General features: G+C 39.5%; 1 protein-coding gene across 2 annotated transcripts; it reads left to right on the top strand.

Moving 5' to 3' along the window:
• The first annotated feature begins 218 nt into the window (after positions 1 to 218).
• On the top strand, positions 219 to 25,580 carry rps6ka2 (ribosomal protein S6 kinase, polypeptide 2). 2 transcript variants are annotated; one of them, XM_047812263.1, is made up of 21 exons: positions 219 to 695; positions 4,269 to 4,385; positions 4,768 to 4,849; positions 7,235 to 7,315; positions 7,538 to 7,617; positions 9,502 to 9,608; positions 11,236 to 11,273; positions 12,177 to 12,319; positions 13,952 to 14,022; positions 14,476 to 14,564; positions 16,831 to 16,895; positions 17,603 to 17,705; positions 18,148 to 18,278; positions 20,010 to 20,135; positions 20,342 to 20,431; positions 20,670 to 20,828; positions 20,963 to 21,124; positions 22,138 to 22,214; positions 23,264 to 23,381; positions 23,756 to 23,893; positions 23,975 to 24,276. In XM_047812263.1, exons 1-21 carry the CDS (start codon positions 597 to 599, stop codon positions 23,993 to 23,995), a joined length of 2,097 nt encoding a protein of 698 aa, XP_047668219.1. In that variant the 5' UTR covers positions 219 to 596; the 3' UTR covers positions 23,996 to 24,276. The 2 variants fall into 2 exon arrangements, with proteins under 2 accessions (XP_047668219.1, XP_027021501.1); XM_027165700.2 differs by having other exon boundaries at positions 220 to 695; positions 24,134 to 25,580.
• The last annotated feature ends 662 nt before the right edge of the window (positions 25,581 to 26,242 follow it).

The raw sequence follows: 26,242 nt of genomic DNA, 5'->3' as shown, positions 1-26,242 counted from the left end.
TTATATATTTATATATTTATTGCACTACCCGAGGTATCACTACTGTCCCCATTCCCGAGCAGCTCTGTTCCTACCGCAAGGTGAGCAGCTGTTTGGACGCACAGCTCAGATTTCCCACGCGTTTTCCGACCAACTCGGCGTTCTGCGCTATGATTGGTTAGTTGTTAATCAATCAGAATCAGTCCTCCAATTAGACACTGGCTGATACGTGTGAATCTGATGCACGGAGGCGGGTCTCATCAGAAAACGGGTAGGACCCAGTGCAGCTTTGCTCAGTAGTGAAGCGCCCCGGGACTTGGAGGAGAAAGAGCTCTGGCATTGGCTGCATAAAGGGAGTGAGCCGAAGGTAGAGAGCTGCACAGGTCACACTGACGCCACACAGGAAAAAAGAAGAAGAAGAAGAAGGATGCTGCTAAAAGACACAGAGCTGTGTCACATCCCCATGCAGTAAACCGGGGCGTTGCGCCGTCTCTCGTCCAGTTTAAAGCAATCTCCACGTTATGGATTAGAGAGAAAGGTCGAGAAGAGAAGCCAGAGTAAATCCCCACTGTGTGTTATCCGGATTTACAGCGCAGGATAAGGTGAAATTGGCGAACATGGAAGCAAACATGCGGAAATTCACAGTACGGAGATGGTTCTCGATTTACCTGCGCAAAAAGTCGCGCTCCAAAAGCGCCAGCTTGTGCAAACTCGAGGTGAGTCTCTCTCTCTCTCTCTCTCTCTCTCTCTCTCTCTCTCTCTCTCTCTCTCTCTCTCTCTCTCTCTCTCTCTCTCTCTCTCTCTCTCTCTCTCTCGTCTAAAGTTGTGAGGTTTGCTGCTGTAATCACTGCTCTGTTGCTATGTGAAAGTTATCCTGCTGCAGATTCCGGCGGAGACGCGTCCTCCCCAAAGCGCATTGCGTGTGTTGAACTGAAACATCACCTCCACGCTGACACGTCCTGAGCCATGATTTCACCTTGACAACATAGGAAGTGACCAATAATAAATGGCATAATAGACTGCAAAAATACAACCACAACTGGCATTTAGCATGACGTCGTTCTCCAGAAATGCCTTATAGTATCTTCCTTAAAAAAAAACCCCTAAGGTTAGAACAGGGTGCAAAGGAAGGACACAATCATGAGTAAAGAGTATTTCTGAGATGTTACTGACCACACAGGGTGACACAGAAGTCCAGCAATGTCCAAGTTTATATTCTTTATAGGCCTGCTTGAGATTTGATGTAAAACCCATTCAGAACATATGACAGTACATATAAAACTTTTAATCAATATTACTTTTAAGAACATCTGGTCTACACAGCTGTATTCTTATTATGGCATTAAAACAAACAGTATTTACTTTCCTTATGATAAGCTAAATCAAAATAAATTCTGGAGTTAAATTCTAGAAACGTTGCAATGTTGTTTATTAATAATAATGTAATTATCATATTTTTTGTTGTTGTTTATGCTATTTGTTTGTTTGTTTGTTTGTTTGTTTGTTTAGTCCCACTGCATTTTATACAAATGTTTTTGTGTATGAAATCCCATTGAGCTGCTTTTCAGTGCTCCAACAAAAACGTTGAACTGCCTGGACAACACTGTCTCACACTATTAGAAGTTAAGCTGTCAAAGTGTCTGTGTACCTGTGATTAATATAGTTAGCTGATGGCACATTAAATGTGGCATTTATGTTACGCAGCAAAAATGGTGTTGAGCAGAGAATAGCCAGAGTAGGATGAGCCTTTGTTCATTTGTGTATAGATGGATTTAAATAAAACCAGCAGATGCCAATTAACTTCACTTTTAAACTTAATTAAAGGCTTAACTTTCTTTTTTACTTTTATATGTAGAACCTTCTGAGCCCTGTTGTTTCCTGGCACGCATATATTTAGTCGCTTTTTTACATTTACTCATTTGCATGGTGCGTTTATCTAAAACAACAGGATACAACTGGGCAGTTGAAGGTTAAGGGCCGTGCTCCATGACTCACAATTGTGCATTTTATTAGTTGTGCTCAAACCAGAGTGGATTCACGATGTATAAAAAAAAATTAAAAAGCCTGTTTTTAATATGACGCTTATTGTCTGACTGAACAAATAGTTTCCCTGAAAATGAAATGCAAAGGCCTGAATAATGCGTTTTGGTGCGAGGGAAATTGCATTTAGTCCATCTTTCGGTTGCTACTTTGTCCCTCATCTGTATTCCTTTGCTCCGTACGAATGGAGAATTGGAGAATGGATATAATGTAATCAGGTTACTATGTGAATATCTAATATTACTCAGGAGTAAAGAACACTAATGTACGACTAATGTTTGGAATTATGCTTCTTATTAATCCCTAGATTAAGAGCATTAGAAGTATGTTATTAACCACAATATTGTTTGCATGTATTTCAGCTTTTTTTCTAAAAATCCTCAAGTTTTCAATTTGTAATGATCATAAGTACCTTAATGTACATTTCATACAGATTGCTGGTGAAGTGCATGAAGATTCACTCTCAGTATGAGCATTCATGGAGGTTGTTAGTTCAGAGCAAGCCTTTAGGCCCAAAGACGTGAATCACATTCACTCTTTGTTACACTACCAACGATGGAACGTCTTGCATGGGCGCTTTTCTCAATTTGCCTTCTGCCTCCTGGATATTTCTGCGTTTACACATAGTACACATAAAGATTCTGAAGCAAGCTGAAGAAGAGAAGCACATGAAAAACAAGTCTAAACATTTTAATAATAAGAGATTGTAATTGGTTTACAGCTGTCGGCAATTCTAAATTGAATTATTTTTAATTCTGCAGATCTAGCTCATGTTACGATGAAACTTTTATAATCAACTTAAATTGAAGGCTTACATATGCAGCTGTCTATTTATTTATCAATTTATAGATTTATCCAGGAAATTTGAATCACCACCTTATGATTCCGAAACGATTCCGTTTAATTGATATATGAATGAAAATCAGATAGAAAAATGGGCTAATTAGTTAATTGTGTTTATTTATTATGCTGGACACGATGTAGTACGTCCAGTGTGGACAGCACGCTACAGCATTAGAGCCTTGTGTCCTTATTTTGTTAAAAGGACACCATGGATTTATTACTCCATATTATATTGGCACCATGTAGCAGGTCCTGGAGCAGAAACAGTGTCTAGCAGTGCAGGTCTGTGCCAGTTAAAGAAAAATGCCTGAAACGTATCTAAGAGGTTGGTGTATTTTATGTCACATGCGCAGACAAAATACAAAGGAGAACGGAAAGAGGAGAGGAGGTGGACGTGTGCTTTTTAAGAACAACAGATGGTGCAACCCACGACACATAACTGTTAAAGCTGAAGTTTTTGGCTGTCAGACCCTGTCCATATTACATGCTGCAGGAATTTTACGTCTAATTGTTTTGTGCAAACATGACAATCTGGCCAAACCTCGGGGTAGAGTCGCAGCTCCTGGAAAAAAAAAAGAAAAGAAAAAAAAACACTTATTTTTGGACGCACCTAGATCTTCTTTTTAGAGCTGTATCAAAAACACGGCCTACCGATTGGAGACAACACCGGTCGTTGTCACCTTGCAGCTTTTCCTGAAAGCTTGATGAGGTGTGAAATCCCAGGAGAACTCCTATATGAAAAATAATAATTTTATTGATTATTTTTCATCAATCACATAAATTTGCTGTTTAGTTATTCAATCCAAGTGTGAAAATGCTTGTTATCTCACTTTTGGCTTGGGAACATCTGGAGAACCTCCAGGAACAGCTGGAATCTGTGGCTGGGAGAATAGAAAGTCTGGTACCATCATGAATCAATGAATCAATGATGGATGAATGGATGAACAATGGTCACCATTAGATATGTTAAATCGACATGGGATTATATAATGATGTGGCATAAATAAAAGTACAGAAGTTATTATTCTGGAATTAGGAAGAATCAGGCAGCCCAGTCACTTCTCTTTAGTCATCACTAAGCCTGGATACACATTAACGAGTGTAGGGTGACAAATGATGGTTCATAATTTAGACTATTATTTCTATTTTATGTAGAGAAAATCTGTCCATCATCACAAACACTGCACTGTTACTTCACACAGCTAATATTTATCACATCTCTATCAGGTGTATTTTTAAATATGATTCAGCTGTGGTTAGCACCGAGTCTGTTTACGACAGCTCCACTAGTCGCAACGAAAGCTGGCGAAACCTCTCGCTCGTATACATTCAGGTTAATGGCGAGAGTGTTTGTTTGTCTCTGACAAGCTCTCACAGGCTCTCTCTCTCTCTCTCTTCCTTTGCAGGATGACGGCATCCTGAAAGAGATCGATATAAGCAGCCATGTGAAGGAAGGCTTCGAGAAAGCTGACCCATCACAGTTTGAGCTTCTTAAAGTGTTGGGACAGGGATCATACGGCAAAGTGAGCTCAGAAACACATCCTATATGTTAGTCAATGGCATGCAAATTCACCTTACCTTGAAGAAACATCTGGTGCTGTAATGCTTTGGGGTTCGACACCTGCCTCCACCCTGTGTTTGTATACAGTAGCTTGCATGTTCTCTTCATGCTTTAGGGGTTTTCTCTGGCTACTTCGGTTTCCTTTATGACTCTATGAAATTGTCTCTAGTGTGTGTGATGATGCTCTCTGATTGGTTGGCTGTCTAAATTGTACCTCACTTCATCCCCTTGGAAAAGGCCCCTGGTTTCCAGCAGCCCTGTGTACGATAAACAGTACAGGAAATGGATGAATAGATAGATCGTGATCAGAAAGGCACATTTTGTGTATTTATACTTTTTTGCAGGTATTTCTTGTGAGAAAAATTAAAGGCTCAGACACTGGGCAGCTCTACGCCATGAAGGTGTTAAAAAAGGCCACACTGAAAGGTAATGTCTTTACTTCACTTCTAACATTTATACATATTACTAATGAAACTAATATTATCCTTCTAGATCATGTTTACGTAGTATTTGTCGATCTTCCCTGTAATAAATCAGTCCTCGGCGATTTCAGCGAAGCCTGCAGTTCGCACGTAATTATATGAAAAGATAAAGGCGCTGAAACGCTCTGGGGAAACAGTTTAAAGAGCTTTTTATTAAGCAGCAGGGAGTCAGTGTTGGAGGACCTACACAGTGCTGCAGGGTTGAGAGTGTTCAACAAATCTGCAATGTCTCTCAATAAAGCCAGTAAGAAAGGAAAGAGTGCCTTAAAGGAGCAATCCGTGTGTCACTTGTACACTCACCATCCACTTTATTAGGAATCCCTGTACATCCGTGTGTTCGTTATCAGTAAATATCCGTTCGGTCATGCGGAGACGCAATGCATTTGACCTAAAATCATGTTATTCGTAAAGAGATTCAGGCGAGTTTCATTTACGGAAATATCTCTTGCAGTTAGTGTGTAGATGAGAAGAGAACTGTCCCTACAATGGGCTAGATCAAGATTGTGCCTCATCTTTTTCCAGTACATGATTATTTCTATTATTCTAAATAAAAAAAAAGTAATGATTTATCTTTACGTCATCCAGATTTTCACCATTAAGAAAACAAAGTCCAATATCATTTCTCCCCCTGTTTCATATTCTTTTTATTGAGTCACACCATAATTACAATAATCAGTTTGTCATCATGGTAGTTTATGATTGGCTGTTTCCGAGGCATCCTTTTACACAACCTGCGTACAACCCACGTAAGTCTTTGCGTGTAACTATGGTTACTTACAAGACTCTTTTTTAACACTGGAGTTTTTCTTCAGCATTTACTAAATCATCTTTGTGATTTCTTTGTGCCCCTGTGAGTGAAAAATAACACCACCAGCAAGAGAGACACCTTAGCAACAACCAGCTCTTCTTCACTCACATAAACCAAAAATACTCAGCTGGGCAGCATGCGCTTCTCTTCTCTTCTCTTCTCTTCTCTTCTCTTCTCTTCTCTTCTCTTCTCTTCTCTTCTCTTCTCTTCTCTTCTCTTCTCTTCTCTTCTCTTCTTCTCTTCTCTTCTTTTCTCTTCTCTTCTCTCCTCTCCTCTCCTCTCTTCTCCTCACCTCTCTTCTTTTCTCCTCTCCTCTGTTCTGTCTTCTCTCCTTTCTTCTCTTCTCTTCTCTTCTCCTCTCTTCTCTCTTCTCTCCTCTCCTCTCCTCTCTTCTCTTCTCTTCTCTTCTCTTCTCTTCTCTTCTCTTCTCTTCTCTTCTCCTCTCTTCTCTTCTCTTCTCTTCTCTTCTCTTCTCTTCTCTTCTCTTCTCTTCTCTTCTCTTTCTCTCCTCTGTTGTCTTATCTTCTCCTCTGTTCTCCTCTCCTCAACTCTCGCTTATTCTCTTCTCTCCTTTTCTCTTCTCCTCTTTTCTGTATTCTCCTCTGTTCTCCACTCCTCTTTTTTCTTCTCCTCTTTTCTGTCTCCACTGTACTCTTCTCTACTCTTTCTGTCCTCTGTTATTTTCTCCTCTCCTCTCCTCTCCTCTCCTCTCCTCTCCTCTCCTCTCCTCTCCTCTCCTCTCCTCTTCTCTTCTCTCGCCTCAACTCGCCTCTCTTCTCTTCTCTTCTCTTCTCTTCTCTTCTCTTCTCTTCTCTTTCTCTCCTCTGCTGTCTTATCTTCTCTGTTCTCCTCTCCTCAACTCTCGGCTATTCTCTTCTCTTCTTTTCTCTTCTCCTCTTTTCTGTCTCCACTGTACTCTTCTCTACTCTTTCTGTCCTCTGTTATTTTCTCCTCTCCTCTTCTCTCTTCTCCTCTTTTCTTCTCTTCTCTCCTTGCCTCAACTCGCCTCTCTTCTCTTCTCTTCTCTTTTCTCTCCTCGCCTCAACTCGCCTCTCTTCTCTTCTCTTCTCTCTGAGATGTTAGAAGGGTTTAAATGGGGGATAAACCCTATCATTTGGTTTGCATATATATATACTACCATGACTGCATTTAAACCAGTGATATCATGCAAAATAGAAGCAGCTTTCACAGAATACATTAGAAGTGTGTTTGTAATGCTGATCCACTGAGCAAGAGGGATGTAAATGCTACTCAGACAGGAAGACGATCTGATTCACACTTCTATGCAATTACTAGCCATCACACTTCCATAACTGCACATATGATCATGTTAAACAGTGAGAAAGTGCTGAAACGATGTTCAGGATGAGTCTTAGCGGTTTACAGCAGCAGTTCTTATTCTTAGTGCAATTATCCGCTGAAAAAAGGGTGAGACTTGGTGAAAATGTTGTTTTTTGGGGGGAATTCCTGTCAATGAATTTGCATTTGTCCTTTTGTTCTTCTGGTCTGTTGTCCATCAAGTGCGTGACAGGGTGCGGTCCAAAATGGAGAGAGACATTCTTGCTGAAGTGAATCATCCCTTCATAGTGAAACTTCACTATGGTGAGCAGCCAATGTTTCTCTCCCTGATTACTAAAATAATTATTACCCACACTGCATGTATTTGACATCGGTTCCCGCTCAGTATCGCTTACGTTATAGCAGCTGTATTGACACTACAGTGCACATATGATCCATTTCACCTATGACTATGAGACTTTTTCAATGCTGCTTAAAATATATAGAACGTTCCAGCAAACTGAGATGCCATGTTATTTAATGCAGCTTTTCAGACTGAGGGAAAACTGTACCTCATCCTGGACTTTCTACGAGGAGGAGATCTCTTCACACGGCTCTCCAAAGAGGTTAGTTGCTAGTCGTCAAAGGTGACTCAGGTTTTTATCTACACTCTCAAAAGGAGCAGTTTTATTTAGAACCTAAATTGGTTTTATTGCTTGCTTCATATATGGAACCCCACGTTACCTTTCACACTTTTTAAACATTTATAGTTACGTACATATGACGCTGACGGCATGATAGTTCCTGTTCAGTTCCTGTATCAGTTACGCCTTCGCATTATATAAACACATGCGGAGCCCTAAAGTCACTCATGTAGTGGAAAGTTCAGCCTCTATTATGACGTTAGATCTTTTAGTAGCCTTATAAGCATCATAGCTGTGTGAAGGCTCCTTAATGGAGATTTATTCCGACAATGCTGGGTAATTAAAGGCATGTCTGCCAGCTATTCTCCGACGAATCGTCCCCCCATGGTGCAATTAGCATTGCCAGTGCTTTGCTGTAACACTCCCTAATGGACTCTTTCATTCTCCTGATTGCACAACAAATCTTTTCTATCTGCAGATAAAAAAAAAACACCGTTCTGAGAATGTTTTCAGATCTGTTTTTAGAAATCGAGCAGAAATAGATTATTGATCACTACGTCCTCACGCGATGAGGACGACGAGTGGAGTTTTACCACCGGTGACTTGTTTCATGTGAAATCCCAAGAGGTATCATTTCTGATATTCATAAATGGGCCATGTTGATGGTATCGATACTTTAAGATCACTTAATCTAGAACATAGATTGAGATGGCTAAGAATCATTTTTTTTGCCGTGGTGACAGGACAGGAGGTGTTATAAGTTATTTTTGAATCTCATCACACTAAGAGCTTCAAGGTTGCTCATCTTAGACAGCACATTTCTATTCTTGTCTGCAGGCTTGTCTGTCTTTTGTTGGATTTTTTACCCTAAAGAGGTCCAAGTCAAAAACCATATAAAGCAACCGATAATAAACTACATTTCTTAATAGTAGGCGATCATCAAATGTGTACATGGTTATCAAGATTTAACATAAAATAGTAATTAGAGTTCTCAAATTAGGATGATGGGAAATGGAAAAGTTATAACTTAATTCCTGGTATATAAATACATATGTATTACCCATATTTCATCTTAATACATTCTATTTATCTTTTTTCGTGATGTTTAGATTCTCAGTGCTTTTTTTTCTGACAGTGATTAATGAGAGTCCCTCCCTATGCTAAGCAACCAGTCCGACCTAGTGTGAGCATCATCACCTTCAGACAGGACGATCGCCCGTCAGATTAATAACACTTGAACATATGGGCCCTGATGGTGCATAAACATGGCTCTTTATTAGGTCAATAAACCGTATGTGACTACGCATGAATCATTTTTGCCCTTTACCCTGTAGTGAGCTAAAACACTGTAATCCATTATACACTCCAGCGTCTCCGTGAGTAAGAAACCCAACATGCCTCAGACGTGCGTGTCTTACCTTCTTTAGCTTCGCTTCTGTTTCTTTTTAAAAGAGCACCAGGCGATTGCAGAGACTCTTTACGCTCTCATTGATGCCATGCGTGAGACTTGATTTAATCATGATCCTGAGCGCAGGGGCTGGTGAAACGGGAGATGTGAATTAATTAACGCCGGTGCTGGAATCAGTCATCTGCCAGCAGCAGCTGCTGCACTCCTACCTGGAACTTGTTACAGCGTATGTGTGCTAATTTACTTCCATCAGAATGCCGGTGTCAGTCTCCCAGCACCATCCTGCGCAGAGCAGAAATGAATTCCCAAGCAATTATAACATAACCGCAGCAAAGTGAAGTTTTTTTTTTTTAAGTAAATACATAGAGCGTAGGTGGTTACTCGGTTAGTTTTTTTCTCCTATTTTAAATACTCCTTGAAGCATTTTAAAGATTGATCATTATTTTCTTGCTGTGCAGGTCATGTTCACTGAGGAGGATGTGAAATTCTATCTGGCTGAGCTGGCTTTAGCTCTGGACCATCTTCACAGCCTGGGAATTATCTACCGTGACCTCAAGCCAGAAAAGTAAGTCTATGTAGCCTTCTAAATATACAGTATAGACTTAGTCCAAACTTTATACTGCATGTTGTAGAGTGTTGAATGTGATCCATCTTCTACAACCAAGTATTTACTGCAGTCAGCTTTAGACTTATTTTTGTCCTTGGTAAAGAAGAAAAAAAAAACAATTCGAAAAAATCTTTTGTGGTTAATTAAAATCTAACCTTTAATTTAAGTGAATTTATTCAAAGAAAATGTCCATGTCCATGTCCACTATTTGGGTAATCATTTAGAAGTTTAAAAGATCCAGAGCTGTAATGAACCTGTCAAGAAATCGGAGGCGAATGTAGTTTTCCCATTTCTCCAAACATCTCAGTTGGAGATTTGTAGAAGATGGCATCATTTTAGTTATGGCTAAGTTTCCAAATGTACAATTAGATGGCAAGCTTATGCCAACAAACTTGAAACTTGGAAAGACTGGAGAAAGCATTTTCTTTCATTTAACCACAAACACAATGGCCTGGAGTTCAGCGAACCCTACTGGATCTTTGCCTAGAACCGTGTTCCGTGTTCAGATGAGACACAAATAAACCCTCAGGTGGGTTTGGTGTAAAAAGAAGGATTGTTATACAGAACAGAACCTAATCCACACTGTTATGTAGGCTGGTGGATCTGTGATGTGATGCTGTGGGAACTTTGTTAGGCTATGACAGATCATTGACTCCTTGAAGTACCAGGATATTTTAAATAAAAATCTGGCAGCATCTGCCAAGAGGTTACAACTACATCATGGCTGGATAATGATACAAAACATTACATTCGTAGAAAAATGGTTATAATGTCCAGAGAATCAAGCTCGATGACGTCACAACCCCTCCGACTTAAACACCATCCACAGGAAAGCATCTAGGACCGAGGAGGATCTGGATTGATCTCAGATAAATGCTGTATTATCCCTTGACGGTCTTTTACACCAGCCTTTATGGAAGCAGCGCTCAGCTTAAATTACATCGAATAAAAACCTCAGCATCATTTCTCTGGCAAGAAATGCACTTCGGTTGCGGTGATATAACCACTCGTCTTGATCCAAAAAAATCCATCCAGGTGCTGAGGTGTGATTATCACAGCAGCTGCGCTCGGGCCAGATTTAGAGACACAGTCGAAGCTTTTTATCCTGCTAGACAGCTGAAATCTACACCAGTGTTCTGCTTGTGCAAACAACAACACTTTTTATTCGGGGCGGTTAAAGTTTGCTGAGTGTCGAACATCACACCGACTTGTAATCTAAACTGACTCTTGAGAGACGGATAAGCAGAAAGCTTCTCCTATTCATGTTCTCTTTAATTTAGGGGAAGGAAGATTGTAGAAATGAAAGCAAAATCAAGCAAACTCTACTATATTCTGAGGAGCTTGCAGTTTTTCACAATGAAAGCAGATTTCCCACAGATTCGATTCACACTTATAGAAAGTCATTACATATGTTTTCACTGGCAGGAGTTTAAAAGATATATTTTGACAAAAGTCACAAAATCGATCAAATCTGACTGCAATAATTACAAAAGAACCGAAATCCTGACAGGCTGATTAGACACATTAGTATTTTAATTTAATGTGTTTAAAAGCATTAAGTTAATGTTTCTAAACCTTTCTACAGTATTCTTCTTGATGAAGAGGGGCACATAAAGATCACTGGTAAGATATATTCTGTCTTTTTTACCACTTTAATTAGCTGAGCAAAGAGCTTTATGTTGTAAAAATCTCTCACTCTCTCTTATACACACTCTCTCTATCTCTCTCTCTCTCTCTCTCACTCACTCTCTCTCTCACACACACTCACACACTCTCTCTCTCACTATCTCTTTTATACTCTCACTCTCACACACACTCACACACTCTCTCTCTCACTCTCTTTCTTATTCTCTCTCATACACTCTCACTATCTCTCTCTCTCTCTCTCTCTCTCACACACACACACACACACACTCTTTCTCTCTCACTATCTCTCTCTCTCTCTCACACACACACACACACACACACACACACACACACACACACACACACTCTCTCTCTCTCTCTCTCTCTCTCACACAATCTCTTTTATACTCTCACTCTCACAATCTCTATCTCTCTCTCTCACACTATCTCTCTCTCTCTCTCTCTCTCTCTCTCACACACACACACACACACACACACACACACACACACACACACACACACACACACTCTCTCTCTCTCTCTCTCTCTCTCTCTCACACACAATCTCTTTTATACTCTCACTCTCACAATCTCTATCTCTCTCTCTCACACTATCTCTCTCTCTCTCTCTTTCTCTCTCTCACACACACACACACACACACACACACACACTCTCTCTCTCTCTCTAACACACTGTCTCTCTTACTCTCTCTCATACACTCTAACTATCTCTCTCTCTCACACACACACACTCTCTTTCTCTCATAATCTTTCTCATACTCTCTCACAATCTCTCTCTCTGTATCTGTCTCTCTCTCTCTCACTATCTCTCTCATACTCTCTCTCTCTCTTTCTCTCTCTCTCTCTCTCTCTCTCTCACACACACACACACTGTTTCAGATTTCGGTCTGAGTAAAGAAGCGATAGATCATGACAAGAGAGCGTACTCGTTCTGTGGGACAATCGAGTACATGGCCCCAGAGGTAGTCAACAGGAGAGGACACACACAAAGCGCAGACTGGTGGTCATTTGGCGTGTTGATGGTGAGTGTGTTTAAGGCCGAAGGCGAGCAGGTTGGATACAAGACTATCTAATTCTAGAAGCTTTTATCTTCAGCAAACAGAAGAAGAGCTGTAGGCATATCAGGTGTGTGTGTGTGTGTGTGTGTGTGTGTGTGTGTGTGTGTGTGTGTGTGTGTGTGTGTGTGTGTGTGTGTGTGTGTGTGCTCATTGTAATGCAGTAAGTGAAACTCTAACCTGAGACATGCATTTGAAATTTTACCAGACGCATTAAATGTGGCATAGAGAAAGACACGTCTCTTTATATGGAAGACACAGCAGGAGAGTAAAGAAAGGGAAGAGACAGACTTCCCGAGACACACTGTTTATAACAGGAAAGCACTGTGCACACTACAGGGCTTTAATTACTTGTTGTTTTGAGGACGTATCTGAGGATATTGTGAGCTGTTGTCTTGATCTTTCACCCAGACAGATCCCCGAACAAAGCATGCCTGATTCCTGTATTCCGCTTTCTCACGACAATACACCGAGAACTGTATTCTGTGTTTATTACAGAAGAGATATAAAAGGAAAAATAGAAGAAGTAGAGGAATGATAGGTCAGGGGAGATGCAGTGAGCAAGGACTGTCTGTTCTGCAAAGAGAACTGCAGGGTTAGTGAAAAAATCATGTCATGTTAGTTTGTTAGTTTGTCGATTGTAACCCCGATAGTTGAATGTTCGAAGTGGATTCAAGGAGATAATTATTATTCATACGTATTAATGACGTGTATAATTAGAATCATTCCTTCTTTTTTATTTTAACATTAATGATCAATATGGTGAAAGGATTCAAATCATCTTTGTTTAACTGGATCACACTTACAGGCAGGATCAGACATTGACAAGTTAACATATTTAAACATTTTTAAAAAGCATGCACATCACTATTATAATTTTTTTTTATTTGCTAGTAAAAAACAAAAGGACGTCCTTTATGTATTCTGTTTCCCAAGGTTAATCGACTTGATGACTCGTTGTTGAGTTAAATGGCACTTTGTGCAGTGCACAGCCCAGCCATTAATAAATAAATAAATAAATAAATAAATAAATAAATAAATAAATAAATAAATAAATAAATAAATAAGCAAGCAAGCAAGCAAGCAAGCAAGCAGCAAGCTCTCAAATTTATGGACAGCCATTTTTAAAGAAATAAAGCAAGTAAATATTAGGAAGTCAATAGATTGTATTTGATGCTCAAACAAAACACGAATAGCCTTTTAGGCTTTTCATGCTTCTCTTAAAAACAAATCCAGTGATAATAATAATCTAATGTGATCCAATAGACCTTATTTGTATTAGATAAGACATTAGACAGTATTTCTTTGGTAAATATTTTACACATACAGAGTTTATGTATCGACATATAAAATGCCTTGTGCTATTATCTGGCCTGCTTTTTGAAGATGGCATCGGCAAGCAAATGTATAAATTTAGAAGTAGCTCCAGCCGACTGAGCGCTGGCTCGTGTCCTAATATCTCAGGGATGATTCGGTTACACAACTCCTGAACACATGCAGAAGGCACCACTTGTAAGAGTTGATGCTCTGATGTATCTGTTGTTGTCAGAACGTCTAGCTGACGCCCAAGTCTGACATTTATATTTTATTGTCTTCCAGTTTGAAATGCTGACCGGATCTCTGCCGTTTCAAGGCAAAGACCGCAAGGAGACCATGGCACTTATTCTCAAGTAAGATTTGACCCTTCTGTTTAATAATGTGTAACATGATCCTTCAGTAACATAACATAACATTCAGTTGAGGGATTACTAGCATGTATGCTTGAGCAATATCTCATCCAGAATTGATAAATGGGAGGAACCGTCCCTCGTGTGGCGTTTGGGACAAACTGAACCGTTTCATATGTGTCCTAAACGATTTGCATTTGCTCTATTTGACTGCAATGATCTTTTTTTCTTCCTGTTGTTTTATCAGTGTTCATCACCTGTGTTTGATAAATCAGTTTAAAACTGGGGAAAATTGGCTGATCTGCTAACATATCATCACTGGACATTGAAAAGAAAGACGATTCCAAAGTTTATATCACACAATCCTTGATTTAGTTTTATTTTAATCAAAATTATATGAAGTGTAACTTTTTTTTTTGTCTTGGTTTTATGGGTTTGTTTGGTTTTTTTTTTTAGGGCAAAGCTTGGCATGCCACAATTCCTAAGCCCAGAGGTTCAGAGCTTACTGCGATCACTTTTTAAAAGGAATCCGACCAACAGATTAGGTAATATATCTGAACAACTCTGAACCACATTCACACATTCAATCACATGGATGTACAGCATGATGAAACTTGAGATATTAAGGATTTCCAAGTCTTTCTTTAAGGTATCCATAAGTCTGGGTGAATTAAAGGTTTGAAAATGCTACAACCATTAACTTAACTAGTTATTTTAAACTGAACAACTGAAACAATTAGCAAAGAATAACACTCACATCTGGTCAGTGAGTGTTTATATCACCTGAAGTGTATTTTATGGACTATTTGGTATTTTGGTCTTGACACAAACATGAGGCACAAACCAGCTAGTGTTAGCATGCTAGTTAAAACATACTGTAGCAAGATATACTGTATTTGTGGCATTTGTCCAAGGAGACTCCCTTGGATCACTCACTCACTCACTCACTCACCCAATATAACCAAAAGGATCATATCTTTCACTAGAATCTTAACTATACTCGGGGTTCACTGGGATCTTGAGCTCTCTAGCTAACATTTTAACAAAATACCAGAAGGAATAGAGTTCGACTAGCATTCACAAGCTTAACACCACAACAGAGACCAAATTCATTCCTGTTGAGCAAAAAAAATTCAGACTCCTTCACTTTGTGTCTCCATTTCAGCCCTGTGATTATATGCTCACACTTGCCTGTCATAATGTAGTTGGACCTACTTCATGCCTAAAGTTTGGACATGATGATGTTTTTTAACAACTGAATTAAAATCCCCTGACTATCTGGTGATTCACTGCAGCTAAGAATAATTTTGGCTGCTTCATTCAGTCATTTGTATTTTGCCTTTTTGTAAAAAGAAAAAACAAACAAAACAATCCTTCAGCCTGTAGCTTTAAAATAATTTACATGGTGTTAGATTATTATACGCATTTAGGGTATTCTTAAAGGTCTCAGCATTCCCATCTGTGCGGCAATCACACATCGCTTAGAGCGTCCATGTGCAGAGAATGCCATATGTATTGCACAGCAAGCAAAGTCTCCACACGGTGTCCATTTGCTCCGCAATTACATCATATTGTTTGTGCAGCCGAACCTCGCCTCTGCACTGAGCATGCAGAGACCATAAGCTCGTGCTGATTTTTTTTCTTCTATCATTGAGTCAGTTTTCAAAATATTTGCCCTGGAATTCTTTAAGCTATCTTATAATGGATAAAGATCGAGATGAGTAAACGATGCTGAGGGACTGAACCTGAGCTCACGCATCTGCTCCGTAATTAACAACGAGTTTCAGCTGAGATTTTTAATGACAGATGTTGTCTGAATCCTCCGGAGCTTGGCACACATTGTATCAGATTTGCATAAAGCATAAAGAAAACAATTGTTTTTATAGACAACATGGCCTGAGCTGATCCTGCTTAAGAGATAAACACTGCAACTGTTCTGAAAAAAATAATCGTATTACAGATTTTGCAGAGGTGGTTAAAGTGTGTGTTCATGCTACTATGATTTGAATGTTTTTTTACATATGGGGAAGTTTTATTAATAAGGAAGTGACAAGAAAACCAAAAAGATTTTGGTTGAAATTTATGTAAAAAAAATTATAAATCTATGTGAAATTTAGGACAATTTCAGTGTTCATACTTCAATGCTATGAGGCTTTAGACAAATTTTCCTTACTTACTAAGTCGATTTTTTTATTTGTCATCGCCGCCAATTGTGCCCTTGAATTAGGTTAAATTTAGCTTTTGTAGTTAGAAGTCAATCCGGTAGGACGCCCTGTTTCTTGTGTCGAGGACGTCCACTACAGATGTGGTAGAAGTGGAGCCACGTCAATGCTCATAGGCAGCCCTTTTTTTTTTTTGCGGGTCGTGATTAAATGTGACCGTAAGAATCACACTCTCCATTATTCATGGAAAATGCAGTCAAGGTATCATGCTGAGCACAGCGAGACAGGGCTAAGCCTTGCATTAGCTATTTACACAGGCAACTTCTCAACTCCTCCATGTAATAGATGGCCTACCGGGAGGCAATCGATGCATCATTCAGAACGTTCTTGTAGTAGGGAACAGAGAAGAGTCAACAGGACAGGGATGAAATAATAATTGAATGTTTCCTGTTAATGACTTAATGTGATGAGTTAGATCATGAAGTCTTTGAGCCAGAGTTTTGAAATGGATTATCAAGAGATCTACTTTTCATATGAGATACAAATGAAAAGGTCTGCTTTTTGTTTCATAAGCATTATAGGAAATTATTATATTCTAATAAAGTTATATTTTTATACTTTGATATTTGCTTCTCTGGTGACATTATAGGAGCCGGACCTGATGGAGTGGAAGAAATCAAAAGGCACCATTTCTTCGCAAACATAGACTGGAATGTAAGTGGACTCTCTTGACAACCTGCTGGTCAACCTTAAGAATAAAACAGGGATACAATGGCTCCTGACTGGAGAGCAGAAAAGCATCACCAGGATTGGAACTCTTGATCTCCATGTCTTCGAGCCAGGCTAGCAAAATAATCCGTGCTGACGTCATACTGACTGTCAATCACATTGTTACTAGCTAATTGTTGGCATCCGTGAGGTCATGTATGAGAAAGAGGGTTGTGAATGTGAGCAGCAGTTCAAAAGGATGCAGTGTGATGCAGCTTCATGTGCCTAGTTGGAAGCACATGTTAGCTTTCACCCTTCCCTGTTGGTAGCTCTTGTATGACCTAATAGATGGAACCATCATTGAGGATTAAAAAAACAGGATGCAGATGCAGAGCAAAACAATACAGTATATATCAGATATTCTTATCATTGTGGCAATATTTGGAAAAAGCAACTTGCACTCTCACACATCTCTTACACAGGTAAGACACAGGTCTTCCATAAGCCTCTTAGACGTTCCACTTTGAAAGAAAGTGAAGCTGAATTGTGGAATTGAACTGAGGATTGTTAGCTAGGTGTTTTGTCTTTGCAGGTTGTTCGTGTGTAAGCAATGCAACTGTACAGTCCTTCCTAGAAATAAGCGACTTCTTTGTGATACAGAACGGATTTTTATAAAACTGATCGGAATTTGTTTACTGATTGTGTCTCAACAGAAATTATACAGGAAGGAGATTAAACCTCCGTTCAAACCAGCAGTTGGTAGGCCAGAAGACACTTTCCATTTCGACCCCGAATTCACTTCCCGCACGCCAACAGGTACAAATCGATGCAAATCCTTCCTAAATTTACATAAACAGAAGCTTTAAACAAACAGCTCAAACGGTTAAGCAGCAGTAAGTGAGGAAGTAGTAGAACCTTTTTTTTTTTTTGAGGCAAAATGACAATGTAAATGGATATTGTATACATAGAGAAGGAGAGAAATGCACACAATGCAGTGATCACTGGGCTCAGCTTTCTGTAACACAGCTTTCAGCCAGACATTTGTTCTCATGTTGGGATTTAGTGTGATGAAACCATCTGCACCCTCTCGACGTGACCCTGATAGCATTAACTGTAGATCTGTGCCGATTGTGACCACCTTGTGAAATGTCATTTCATACCGCATACAGTACATCGGATCAATTGTGACTTTCCCTCTGGGTTTGTGTGTGTGTGTGTGTGTGTGTGTGTGTGTGTGTGTGTGTGTGTGTGTACTCAGACTCGCCCGGTGTTCCTCCCAGTGCCAATGCCCATCAGCTTTTCCGCGGTTTCAGCTTTGTGGCCTCCAATCTGGGACAGGAGCAGTGTATAGCAGAGACCAGGCCAAACTCCATTAACCCTATAGTGCAGGTAAGCAAAAGTGCATCAGTCTGCATCATTGCTCCTTTATTCATTGCAGAGGGATTACAGGATAAGGAACGTTTATTTTAGCAGTCGATATCCCATTTAATGCTGGTGTTTTTGGCACTTATGCATTTATTGGAAACACAGAAGAATTTATGTCCTGTAGGTGATAAGATCAATGGTGAGATCAGTGGTGCACTTTACAGTGTAATAAAAATAATACAGGCTCAACTACATCAACTGGCTGAGTGCATTTCAAAATTATTGGCACCCCTCAAGAGAACGCTTCTGAAAAATGTAGCCCAGTGTATGATATTTACTAGATATTTATATTGTATAGCTATTGTTATCTAGAAGGTTATTGCCAAACCTGAAACACAGAAAATCTGAAATCCTTGTTATTACTCATCATGTGAAAACACAACCACACAAAGTGTTTTTAAAACAAAAGAAACAGATGGATGGTGAATTGTTGTGGTTAAAAATGCCCCAATACACAATCTACAGCAAGGTTGATAGTGACGAAGACAAAGATTAAGTCAGAGATTGACTTTTCAGGTTGCCAAAATCTCAGGAAATAGACTTCCCTTAATAAATCATTGTGATAATATTTTACCCCCAAACTATCACAAATTCGTCATATTTATGATGGGTGCATCTATTGTAGCTTTGCTTATGTAGGTCTCAGAAAGCAAAGAGGGCCATGATCCCACATGTGTAAGCTGATTTGTTTGAGTCACGTGGAGCCTGACTGACTGAGTGTATCTCACTGACGAGTCAAGGTGGAGTGAACTATTGACTTTAGAGAACACACAGATGTCAGGATGAGTGACAAGGCCAGTTGTTGGCACTGACATATTGTTCCCTGTGCTTCGATCTGACGTCACGCACTAAAAACATCTGTCGCTTAGATTAAACCTACACAGCATGAGCTTTCATGTGACCACTGTCAGGTAAACCTAGTCCATGAACACGGATAGACTTCTGTAGGCTTAATGAAATATCTGAAGCATTTTGATTTTCCACAGCATTGGGGGAGTTCAAGTTCAAGTTCAAGTTTATTTGTATAGCACATTTACAAACAGCCACACAGCTGACCAAAGTGCTTCACAGTTCGTTTGACATTTCAGATACACTTAAAAAATACGCACATACACAATAAGATAGTTCAAGAACCTACAATAAGAATTCTTTAAAAAAAATAAAATAGCCAGTTTAAAAGAAAGTAATATAGATATAAACCATAAGATATAACAGACATAAAAAACTAGGCAATCATGAAAAGGCTAGAGAAAATAAGTGGGTCTTTAGCATGGACTTAAAACTATAAATGGTGGGTGCCATCCTTTTCTCTAGTGGCAGGGAGTTCCATAATTTAGGACCGGCCACAGAAAAGCCACGCTCTCCTCTACGCTTGAGCCGTACACGAGGGACAACCAACATAGCCTGGTCAGATGAACGAAGACTTCTAATAGGAAAGTAGGGATGAAGAAGTTCAGATAGTTAGAGAGGAGCGGTATTATGGAGAGACTTGTAGACAAAGAGTAAAATCTTAAAATCTATTCTCTGAGAAATCGGCAGCCAGTGTAGAGAGTTTGAGAATGGGAGTGATGTGATCATATTTACGACAACTAAAGGAGTAAAGTACGAAAAATAAAAGTGTGTCAAATATTTGGAAGAATTGGAAGAAAATCTGGTTAACGTCTATAATGTTCGATGTTTTGTTCTGCATTTCAGCAACTTCATAGCAACAACATCCATTTCGTTGACAGCTACGAAATTAAAGAGGACGTCGGCGTCGGCTCGTATTCAGTATGCAAGCGCTGCGTACACAGAATCACCAGCGTGGAATACGCTGTTAAAGTAAGTTGAGCTGGTTAATAATAATAATAATGATGACATAATGCGCGTTTGAGTAGCATGAGTATTGAGGATTTTCACAAGCAGGAGGTTCTGTATAGAAAATGGGTAGCATGTCTTTAGCATTTTTATTTCCTACTTCACAAGTTCCTCTTACCTGGAAAAGAAATGTCCTCAGGCTGTACAGTCACTAGTCTCCTTCGTTTCAGATCATAGACAGAGCTAAGAAGGACCCGTCTGAGGAGATTGAGATATTGTTGCGTTATGGACAGCACCCCAACATCATCACTCTGAAAGACGTGAGTCAGTTTTCTACATTTAAATTCATGTAACATACCCGAATGTGCGCCCACCTTCTGTTATAAAGACAGCTGTGTCTCAGGTAAAAATGAGCCGAAGACAAAACGATGTATGTGAAAATTTAGGCAAAAATGTTTAGGTTGGAAAAAAATCATTCAGTATATTAAAAAAAAGCTAAGTATGAAATAGATAAATATCAATTTAAAATATCAGCTGTGTGTGTGTTGCTGCTTGCAGGTTTACGATGATGGGAAGTTTGTGTATCTGGTGATGGAGCTCATGCGTGGTGGCGAGCTGCTCGACCGCATCCTGCGCCACAACGGCTTCTCAGAGAGAGAGGCTTCTGCTGTGCTCTGCACCCTAACCAAGACTGTAGAGTATCTGCACTCGCAAGGGGTACCTTCTCGATTTCTCACGCATGCACTCAGGGGTTTTGTGTAAATCTAGTCCATGCCCATGCGCATTTGTAATGAGTTTGTTTTGCGTATCATCCACTGCTTAGAGGTTGTTTCATAATTGTCCATTCCCAGGTTGTACATCGAGACCTGAAGCCTAGCAATATCCTGTACGTGGATGAGACGGGTGACCCAGAATCGATAAGGATCTGTGATTTCGGCTTTGCAAAACAACTCCGGGCTGAAAACGGCCTCCTTATGACCCCTTGCTACACTGCCAACTTTGTGGCTCCAGAGGTAATGAATCATCTTCTCTCCTTATTCCTGCTCCTATAGATGCATCGGTGTATTGGGCACTATTCTCTCCTATTATGTGGATTTAAAGCCTTTTTTCCTCGAGTCTCCATCTTGCAAAAAAAAAGCAGATCTTAGACCCAGAGCACTAAGTTTATTTTTCTGTTTATTTTACCGAATGGATTTTTAGACCACCGAGTCATGAGTGATGATTGAACGAGCATTTGCTAGCTAGCTAACCTCTAATAACATTGATTCGCTTTCCTTACCAAACTACTACAAGCGTTCACCAAGGACATCCAGTCAATAGTAAATTATTATGAAATGTAACTAGTGTTAACCGCATTGGGTTATGCCATTATTTCACGTTCACTTAAATTGGGTTGCCAGATATAATATCAATACAGCAAACTAGCTTACTGCTTTACTGTGTATTAGCAGGATATGGCTTTGCTCCAGAACTAGGTTAGAAGGTTAAAACCTTCAGGGCTGTGTGACAAATTGAGAGTATATATTACACCCTTTTATTTATTAGATTAGATTCAATTCAACTTTATTGTCATTGCACATGTGCATAAAGTGTACAGATATACATAATAAATATATTTTGGGAGAGATATCATGGACCTAACACGATGATATGAATCTGCCTACCTCCCTTCTTTTTGAGTCTGATACACACCTCTAGTCTCAACCAGATGCCCTGTGAAGCTTTCTGGCAAGCTTTTTTAAACAAACAGTCTGCCTCCTACTTGGGTCTGTAGTTGTATCTGCTTAGAACACATATTCTGTTAGTTCTGAATAATATAATACAAAATAAATCTTAAAATTCAGTCAGTCTGGATGTCGCTGTGAAATGTTTAACGACGTCCGTGGTGAAGATCAGCGTCCTGTTGCTCGGTTCAGACAAACAGATTGATGGCTCACTGAAACATTATGGTAATGAATGTAGTAACTCTTATAGTTATGCCAACATCATGCTGTGAGATGACAGAGATAGTCGGTCTATGTGGCAGGTTCTGAAGAAGCAAGGATACGACGCAGCTTGCGACATCTGGAGTCTGGGAATCTTACTGTACACCATGCTCGCAGGGTGGGTATCTGACACACACACACACACTCATACACCCATACACTAGTTCTCTCTACACACATTGATGAGCTCTTATAGAAAAATACAGAGGTATATTTATTTACACGCTGAAGGTTTAGACTCCATCCAGCAAAATCATGATCATGGCACATAGATAACATTTATTTCTCCTGCCTCTTATATTATTTACTCATTGATGCCACAGTTAACTGTATAAATTCATAGAAATCTTTTTTTAATTCCCAAAGCAGGACAAGTCCGATTCATTTAGTCTCTACGTCGAACCTTAAAAGTGTTCAAGTGATCAGATTTGTTACTTCAGCTTGTTAGTTGCATCTGCTTGCATATCCATGCTTGTTGCTATAGTAACAACAGCAACAGACATGGATTTTTCAGTGCGGATTATGTTTTACATAAGGACGATGTCAGGTCACGGTTTTGGAATGAATTCCTTTTTTTCTGTTCACTTAACACATCTGATTTGGGCAAAATGTTTATTTCTAATATAGTTGCAGATCTTAAGGGAATACTTTTGAATGTAGATATTTTTGCATTTGATCAGGTTTTATTGTAATGAAAAAAGATCACTCTGTACGCCTTCAACAAGCAAACCACGGCTAGTTTTAAATCTGTTCAGCGAGCTTGACAGCTTGTCCTTGTGGGCGTGATTCGGGGCCGTCTGCCTGACACCTGTCGACAAATTTATCTGAAGTCTTCCTGCAATACAAGCAAACAAAAATCACTGTTCCAATCACGAATAAGAACACTGCTCACGAAAGCACTCATTTCTGGAGCAGCGTTGAAAGGATTACGGCGTAAGCCCAGGTCAGTTCTGCAACTGCTGTGGAGAATCAAGCCGTGCTCGAACAATTTAATGTCCCTGTCTGTTTGTTGAGCTTTAAAGCTCCGTGTAATCAGGGCATCTGAAAAGGCGCACTTCAACACGTCTAACCTGGGAGCTAAAAATAGTGCTTAGAAATTGGGCTTCAACAAAAAAAAAGCACATTCGTCATCTATTTTTCAGCCCAAAAATCTCTCGGTTCTAACAGGTTCACGCCCTTCGCCAGTGGACCTGATGATACCCCCGAGGAAATCTTGGCTCGAATCGGCAGTGGCAAATACACCCTCTCTGGGGGCAACTGGGACACTGTGTCTGATGCTGCTAAGGTTAGAACAGCTTTGCTCTTTGGTAATTACCTTCTGTTTACCTACAGTAGCACTGGATGATCTGTGTCTTTTAATTATATATTGTACATATGAATTTTTTAAAGAACAGAATAATTCATGAATGAGTTTAATAAACAAATATGGAGGAGACACATTAAAGCTTTGGAATCCTCTTAGTTCTCAACATGTTCCTATTGTTTCTTTTAACACCTTTATTTAATCTTGCTGAAATCATCTTAATATAAATACAGTGGTAAAAAAAAAAATAATGAAAGATGTTCGTGCTCAGATGAACTCGTGTTACTGTAGTTGCCTTGTCAGCATTGTAGAGGTGTGTATTTGTTCCTCGGTTGTAAACACTCTTGTGTTTGTAGGACATCGTGACTAAAATGCTGCATGTGGACCCTCACCAGCGGCTCACCGCCCCTCTGGTACTCCGTCACCCCTGGATCGTGAACCAAGAGCAGTTATCTCTGAGTCAGCTCACGAGACAAGACGTGCACATGGTCAAGGTAGAAAAAATCCTGTTTAACGTGTTCACTTGGATTTACTGTATTTACCTAGATGTATTTCAATCTGTGTGCCATTGGTAGTGTGGATCTACCATGTGCTAGAAGGAGCAACATTGCCACCACTTGGTTCTCTGGCACACTGCGGAATATAGGACTGAGGTTTTCATTTCATCCATTTGAAAAATTACAATAGATCAGACCAACAAAATAATTCTGCTCTCTTTTTGTTGTTTATTAAAGGGAGCAATGGCCGCTACATACTCAGCCCTGAACCGAACGCCGCAGGCTCCAAAGCTTGAGCCTGTCCTTGCTTCTTGTCTGGCTCAGAGAAGAGGAATGAAGAGAGTGACGTCCACTTGCTTGTAGCACAGAATCAAATAGCACCACCTAGAGGACCTGAAAATATTCAAGCATCAAGCCTGAGAAACGGAACCTGGCAGTCCTCAAAGCACACGGTAGAGCTAACTTTGGGAAAGCGTTAACTTAACTCGAGATTCGATCCAGAGCTTCTCTGCTCTAATCCTCAAATGAGGCACGGCAAAGGAATTGGAGTGATGTTAGTGAGTTAGATAATATCGCCAACCGAGAGCACAAATAACATAACCCACCAGCTCATGCCGTGAAGACTGTCATGTGCTGTGAGCCATGTCAAAATGTTTGGACCTGACTGCGGTCATATTGCTCCAGCTTGCTGTCATTCTCCGTATGGCTCTGGCTGGAATAAATGTACACTAATCGTGTCCACAACATTGACCTATTTAGTGGACAGCAAGATTGTAGCTCATGTTGAAACACTAACACTGAAGCTCTTAAAGGAATAGTTCAGCAGGGAACAAATGTATAAACACAGAGTTCTCCCTTTGCTCACATGTGATGAGTCCTTTTAATGTTTACTTCTGGAGATATGCACTGAACGTCTACCACTAATGCTACTAACAAGGAAAGCGCAAAGCCACTGGTCTGGCATCACTACAAATGTGTCCTCTAGCTCACTCAAATAGAAAAATAATCCTTCTGGGTTTGATTGTTTTTTTTTTTTCCAGACCGGACCTCTTCCTTTAAACCTATCTAATGAATCACTTGACATACACACAGGTGAGCCCTATAATATAAATGCTTCTTTGGCTAGCTCAGGTGTAACCACAGCAGAACAAGCAATATTATGTTCCGAACAACTTAAGGACAGGACTATAAAAGATGCCAGCATTCTTTACATACATTTCTTTATCCGATTCCAACATGCATGCTAGTCTAAGTGGTTTTATGAATTAAAAAAAAGGACATGGTACATTTTGGAACAGCTTTAAAGACACGATTGCTGGTTTATAAATGAGTTAAAATATTTTTGCTGGGGGAAAAAAATATGTTTATTATTTATTATTTATTTTTTAGTCGTTTTATTTATTTCAAATCCTTTCATCCTTCCTATTTAATCATCTTATCATATATATATTTGTTAAACTATTTATTTATTTATTTCTCCTGCTTGTTTGGTTGGTTGATTTACTTGTTTTAGAAGTGCACTTGATAGGGTTTGGTTTGACGTGTGAAAATTGTAAATAAGTGCCCGAGTTTTGCACTAACCTTCGTTTGGAATTTGTATTAAAGTATGAGATTAATATATGCAGACCATTCTTTTCTCTCTCTCTCTCTCTCTCTCTCTCTCTCTCTCTCTCTCTCTCTCTCTCTCTCTAATCATAGCCATGATAAAGCTTGTTTGTTTATTCGTATTTGCTTCAGATTTTAGATTCATTATAACTTCGTTGTACAGAATATCTTTATCATTAATGTACTACGTAGCCTACGCCGTACCCATTGACCTCGAAAACTAGCCTTATGCTTGAATTCAAAACAGAGACACACCACCGAAAATCTCCTTTCTTTTTTAATGAAGTTTGACGAAAGAGCGCTGACTGTGTGTGTTTGCTATCTCGCCATATCTTAGAGCTTGATTTATTTATTTTTTTATTTGTTTCCTTTGAATGTGTAATGGTGTAAATTAATCTCACAATGCAAATGATGACAATGGTGGAAATCTATGCACTGTCAGAAATAAAGGTACCACGCAGAACTTTTCCTTGTTGCCGGAGTCATCGGCATCAAGACTGCATCATTTGTACCAAAGCTTGTGCAAAACTTTAAATCAGTGGTGCTTTATATCCAGTTATGTACAAAGATATATATGGTATAAATGTACATAGTAATGGTGCCACACCAGGCACAAGGGAAAGTGCAGTTAGGTGCCTTTATTTGTGAGAGTGTGGATCAGGTGAAGAGTAAAATCATATTGGCTTGCATGCCAGCGATTTCTAAATAAATTGTATTGAATAATGTGCTGTCTGATTTTCT

The sequence above is a fragment of the Tachysurus fulvidraco genome, chromosome 4, assembly GCF_022655615.1.
Source record: "Tachysurus fulvidraco isolate hzauxx_2018 chromosome 4, HZAU_PFXX_2.0, whole genome shotgun sequence".
Lineage (NCBI taxonomy): Eukaryota > Metazoa > Chordata > Actinopteri > Siluriformes > Bagridae > Tachysurus > Tachysurus fulvidraco.
This window is presented reverse-complemented; position numbering and strand designations above follow the sequence as displayed.